Source organism: Lathyrus oleraceus, chromosome 7 (assembly GCF_024323335.1).
Source record: "Lathyrus oleraceus cultivar Zhongwan6 chromosome 7, CAAS_Psat_ZW6_1.0, whole genome shotgun sequence".
In the NCBI taxonomy this organism is placed as follows: Eukaryota; Viridiplantae; Streptophyta; class Magnoliopsida; order Fabales; family Fabaceae; genus Lathyrus; species Lathyrus oleraceus.
Genome location: NC_066585.1, coordinates 374,754,771 through 374,760,948, shown reverse-complemented (window position 1 = coordinate 374,760,948; position 6,178 = coordinate 374,754,771). Strand labels below are relative to the sequence as shown.

Sequence of the window (6,178 nt, the reverse complement as noted above, 5' to 3'; positions counted from 1 at the left end):
TTTGGTCTTCAGTAAATTCAAGGTTATATTCATGTTTCATGTTTTGAACGGTTGTTTGTGGTTTATAAAAATGAAATTCTGATTTGAAATTGCAAATTCATTTATTGGTTTGTTCCAAATAGGAATTCTATCATAATCAACATATAGGATCTAATTGATTCTTCTTCAAGAACTTGTGCTTGGATGCAACAAGGTGTCTTTCCAATTTTAAACAAGAGGAATTCACTATTGCCATATATACGTAGGTTTGATTGTACCAGCACTTAATAAAACAATTGCATTACTGTCTAAACAAAAAAATTGCAAATAAAAAAAATTCAAAAACTTGAACCATACAACAAATCTTAATATTATATATATTTTTTTGTCAAATAGTCTAGTGATTGAAATTCATCTTCCTAAAGATGAACAATGAACAATGAAATGTCACGGGTTCGAACGAACACACCTGCATCTGATGTGTCTGCACAACTAAAAATTTTAATATTTGATTTATATAAAATTTGAAATTCTAAAGTTTGTTCAAGGTTTTCTCATGAGGAGAGGGTCAAGGACCCTATGAATGGAATGCAACAGAAGAATCATGTATATAACTACTCCGGCGAAACTCGCAATTAAAGATCCAGTCATATGATTGCAAAATTTGGGGACTGAACTACATATTGGTAACCAAGCTGCATAATTATTTCCTTTCTTTGCCACTTGAGCAATAGCCAAAGCTGCAGATATGCTTGAGATGAGTAACATGGTCAACCCCTGCTCATAAAAAATAGTTAATGCAACTTCATAAACATATTCTAATGGTTTTCTTTTAGCCTTTAGGACATTACATTACCATATCCGTGGCGACCACGAGTCGCCAGAGCAAGCTTTCTGCTGGAAGAAAGAGTATAAAAAATCCATAGACAGTAACAACGGAGTTTGCAATGACAAAGTACCTAAGAATTGTTTGGTCAGTTTAGAGATGAATTATGTAAACAGTTTTGTTAAACATATAGATGGAATATATTCACTTACTTGAAGGAAGGAGACTTGGTGTATTTTGCTTCAAAGGAAATAGTGAAGAATGTAGCATTTTCATGGCTAGAAACCATGACAATTACTGCTGAAAGGGTGGCCGAAAAAGCCAAGAACCTTAACAAAAGATGACCGATTCTACTAGCCTTGGCCATGGATTTCACAAAGCAATAATCCAAAAGTTGGTGCAAAACAATGAGTTCTTGGTTGAAGATTTAAAAGATGAAATAATTTCAAGATGCTGAGGTAGACAAGATTAGCTATGGGACCAGGGTGAGGGTGTTTGGAAGGAAAATATTGGATTGTGTTAATTAAATTCACATTTTTGTGTTGTGTTAGGTGAAATTCTGGTGTATATACCACCGTCCAGTAAAGTTTATTTGTGGTTGTCAACTCCTCATGTGGAGTGTACGTAAGCAATTTCATTTTAGTCTTCAAAATGTTAGATTAGTTTCTTGTCTTTTTTAGTTGGATTTACTTCATTGTAGAAATTTGTTAAAATACTAGTGTAATATAAGCACAAACTTTGTAACCTATATTACCTAAACACAAGCTACCTGATGATGATTTTTTAAAATATTAAATACAATCTTTTGACAATATTTATTATTTCTAAAATCATACATAATTATTTTTTTCAAACGTTTAGTATCTTATTACTCCTATTAAAATTAACAGGAGGGCGACTTATCTAATAAAAAATGGTCCTTAAAAGTGGAACTTAAAGTAAAATAAAATATTTAAAATAAGAGTGTAGGATAAATGCACAGTGCAAGGTCTTGTAGATGAAGATGGAGGTAAGAGTGTAGGTGAGTACGAATTGAAGGGGAGAAAATCCAAGAAGAGTATTAAGGAAGATAGGAAGAGAAAGCAACCGCTACCAATAGAGATCTTGATGAAAAATCTGGCTGTCATGGGACAAGGGATGGGATAGAAAAATTCAACAGGGACATGGTCATATGTGAGTTTGTTGAGTCTCCATATATGGTGGTAACGAAGTATGGATGAGAGAATATGATGCCTCTACTCCTATTAAAAACATATTCATCGATCGTGGAGGAGAGGCATCATAGTTAAACGGTTGGGGAGAAGAATAAGTTACAAGGCTTTGGAGACAAGATTGAAAGAGAGGTGGGTCAGAAAAGGTGTGATCAACATAATCGACCTAAGTAATGACTATTTCCTAATGGCTTTTTCTCATGAAGATGACAAGAATGCAGCCTTTTAACATTGAAAGATTGAAGCTCGCATTTCCAACCAGAAAGTGATACTATTGAAGCTCGCATTTCCAAGCAGAAAGTGATACTATTGCAGGACTTCCAATATAGTATTATGATAGTAAGATATTATCGTTTATTGGATATAGGATTTGAAAAAGTGTAAGTTGTAATACCCCCAATTCAAGTAATTTATTTAATTGAATTTAGATGCGTTTTTATTGAAAAAAATAGATAAAGACGGTCATATTTTATTCGTTAGTCTTAAGCTGGTTTATATAGTGAGGATATAATTATTACAATTGATTTTCTCCTTAATCGAGAATAAAGAAAAATAAAGGTAGTATTAAAGGCAATAATAAAATCGTAAATAATATATTTTCCAACACCCCATCAAGTTGGTGCATAGATATCTATCATGCCCAACTTGTCTATCAAATACTCAAAAGTAGGTCTTGTCAAACTTTTGGTCAGGATATTCGCAGTTTGTTGACTTGAAGTCACGAAGGGTAGACATATGATTCCTGCATCTAACTTCTCCTTTATGAAGTATCGATCAATCTCGATATGCTTGATTTTGTCATGTTGAACTGGATTATGAACTATGTTAATAGCAGCTTTACTGTCAGAATACAATTTCAATGGAAGCTCAATTTTCATCTTAAGTTCTTCTAGGACTCTAAGGATCCATAATCCTCCGCAAATACCTTGAGACATAGCTCTAAACTCGGCTTTTGCACTACTCCTTGCTACAACTCCTTGTTTCTTACTCCTTCATGTCACAAGATTACCCCAAACATAGGTACAATATCCAGAGGTTGATCTTCTATCTGTGACTGAACCTGCTCAATCGGCATTGGTGAAGATAGACACATTTCTTTCACTAGTCTTCTTTAAAAATAATCATTTTTCAGGATTTCCCTTCAAATATCTCAGTATCCTATAGACTGCCTCAAGATGTTCCTCGAAAGGAGAATGCATAAATTGACTCCCTACACTAACTGAGAAAGCAATATCAGGTCGGGTGTGTGACAAATAAATCAGTTTTTCAACCAATCTCTGATATCTCCCAGTATCAACAGAAACGTTACCTTCTCCCCAAAGTTTAGCATTAGGATCCATAGGGGTATCTGCAGGACGACATCCATTCATTCATGTTTGTTTCAACAAGTCTATAATGTATTTCTGTTGTGAAACCACAATACCATTTTTTGACCGAGCAACCTCCACACCTAGAAAATATCTCATGAATCCCAGGTCCTTGATTTCAATGTCTACTTCCAATTTCTCTTTTACTCTTTCCATTTCCACTGTATCATCTCCAGTAAGGACAATATCATTAAAATAAACAATCAGGATAACAACTTTTCCATCGTGGGAGAATTTTGTGAACAATGTGTGATCAACCTGTCCTTGGATGTACCCTTGCTTCTTCATGGATTGAGTGAATTTTTCAAACCAAGCTCTAGGGGACTGCTTTAATCCATACAAAGACTTATTTAGATTGCACACATTTGATCCAAATTTGTCTTCAAATCCATAAGAAATGTCCATATATACTTCTTCTTCTAGATCACCATTAAGAAATGCATTCTTAACATCTAACGGATGCAAAGGTCAATCCATGTTAGCAGCAAGAGACAAAAGAATTCTGACAGTGTTCAATTTTGCAACAGGAGCAAATGTCTTTGAGTAATTTATACCATAGGTCTGAGTAAAGCCTTTAGTCACCAAGCGAGCCTTGTACCTTTCAATTGATCCATCTGAATTATACTTCATAGTAAACACCCATTTGCATCCAACTGTCTTCTTGCCATCTGGTAGTGATGTAACACTCCAAGTTTTGTTCTTTTCAAGAGCTTTCATCTCCTCAAGTACAGCTTCCCTCCACTTTGGAATTTCTAGAATAACATGTACACTTTTTGGAATTTCTACACTAGACAATTTTGAAGTGAAGACAGACATAGATGAAGACAAATTTGAATATGATATAAAATTTGACATGGGATGTTTAGTGCAAGATCTGATAAGTTTTCTAATGGCAACATGATCATCTATATCAGGATACAAAATACGACTCTCAAAAATAAAGATAGACTTACCTTTTCTTATGTTAGGAAATTGATCATTCCCAGGTTCAGATTCCTGGAAGTGTTGAGATGTGGACTGGTACTTTCCTTTATGGTGCTTTTTCACAAAAACATTTCCTTTCCAAGTCCTGTTTCCTAATTCAAATTTGTTTTATTGAAATGACTCATTATTTTGTGGTATTTCAATTAGATCATCATTATCATTATTTTCTACAAGAGAAAATGTAGGCTCTGATTCACAAGGTTCCCTACTCATAATAGGAGTAGGATGAGATAAAGAATCATGGCCATTTTCTGTTGGTGCATGTGTAAAAATCTCAGAATTTTGTGATACTGGAAAAGATAAGTTATTTAAAAAACTCATGTCCTCAATTTTAAACGAGTCTTCGTTTATCTCCCTCCCTTGAAGATGAGTGTCATAAAAGAAAGGTTTATTTTCAAAGAATGTAACATCCATAGTGACAAACATTTTCTTATTTTTTGGATCAAAATATTTATATCCTTTTTGGGTTGAGAGTATCCAACAAAGACACATTTTATAGCACGTGGCTCAAGTTTTCCAACATTTTTATGTTCATGAACAAAGGTTGTGCAACCAAAGATTTTTAAAGTCAAATCATTTAAAACATGAGTACTAGGAAAATATTCTTCGAAGATATTAATAGGAGTTTGAAAATTGAGAATTTTGAAGGGCATTCTGTTAACTAAATACGCAGCTATTAAAACAGCTTCTCCCCACAAATAATTTGGTACTTTATTTGAAAAAAGTAGAGCTCTAGCAACCTCTAGTCAATGTCTATTTTTCCTTTCGGCCACTCCATTTTGTTGAGAAGTATTAGGACATGAACTTTGATGTACAATCCCATTTTTTAGAAAGAAAAAAACACCCAGGATAGTGTTAAAATATTCTTTGCCATTATCACTTCTAAAGACTTGGATATTTGTTTGAAATTGATTCTACACCATTGAAAAAAAAAATTACAGCCAGACAAACATCTGATTTCCCCTTTAACAAGTACACCCAATATACTTTTGTATGGTCATCTATAAATGTGATAAACTATTTTTTGAGAGAGAATTTACTTGTACGGTTAGGGCCCCAAACATCACTGTGAATAATGGAAAAAGGTTTTGATGGATTATAAGGTTGTATTGAAAACTGGGAACGATGATGCTTTGCAAACGCACATGCTTCACATTTAAACGAATAAAAGTTTTTATTGGAAAATAATTTAGGAAACAAGTGTTTTAAGTAACGAAAACTAAGATGACCTAATCTTAAATGCCATACCATAATGTTGTCATCTTTATTATTCAAAACAGAAAAAGACTCAAAGCAGGAACTTATTATTTTCTAAGGTAGTTGTGATGCAGATCCAATGTCAAGGTAGTAGAGTCCTCCATTCTCCTTACCATTATCAATCATCTTCCCCGAGTTCAAATCCTGAAAGACACAATGAGATTGGAAATAAATAGTTTGACAATTTATATCTTGGGCTAATTTACTGACGGACATTAAATTACAAGATAAATTTGGAATATGAAGGACATTTTAAGAGTTAACATTGGAGACAACACAACCGACCCTTTACCTGCAATGACTGAAAAAGAGCCATCTGCGATTTTTATTTTTTTGATTACCTGCACATGGACTATATGAAGAGAACAAAGTAGATTCACGTGTCATGTGATCGGAGGCACCCGAATCTACTATCCAAGTATGATTGGGAATGACACTAAGAAATTCAGAATTGCCTTTTGTTGCTATAGAGAAAGAAGGGGTTGGAGACTCGAGGAGTTTGTACAGTCTTTCTAGTTACTCCGTAGTGAGTGGAAACTGAGACGGGGGAGGTT

At 34.0% G+C, this 6,178-nt stretch overlaps 2 protein-coding genes across 2 annotated transcripts; both read right to left on the bottom strand.

The window, feature by feature from the left end:
- Positions 1-379: 379 nt before the first annotated feature.
- Positions 380-1,285, bottom strand: LOC127101036 (CASP-like protein 1C1). The gene is made up of 3 exons (XM_051038347.1): positions 1,018-1,285; positions 836-938; positions 380-756 (listed from the first exon to the last, which is right to left on the bottom strand). The coding sequence occupies exons 1-3, from the start codon at positions 1,170-1,172 to the stop codon at positions 523-525; spliced, it is 492 nt and encodes a 163-aa protein (XP_050894304.1). The 5' UTR covers positions 1,173-1,285; the 3' UTR covers positions 380-522.
- Positions 1,286-3,851: 2,566 nt separating this feature from the next.
- LOC127103898 (uncharacterized mitochondrial protein AtMg00820-like) lies at positions 3,852-5,940 on the bottom strand. The gene is made up of 4 exons (XM_051041135.1): positions 5,917-5,940; positions 5,738-5,768; positions 4,337-4,459; positions 3,852-4,288 (listed from the first exon to the last, which is right to left on the bottom strand). The coding sequence occupies exons 1-4, from the start codon at positions 5,938-5,940 to the stop codon at positions 3,852-3,854; spliced, it is 615 nt and encodes a 204-aa protein (XP_050897092.1).
- Positions 5,941-6,178: the final 238 nt, after the last annotated feature.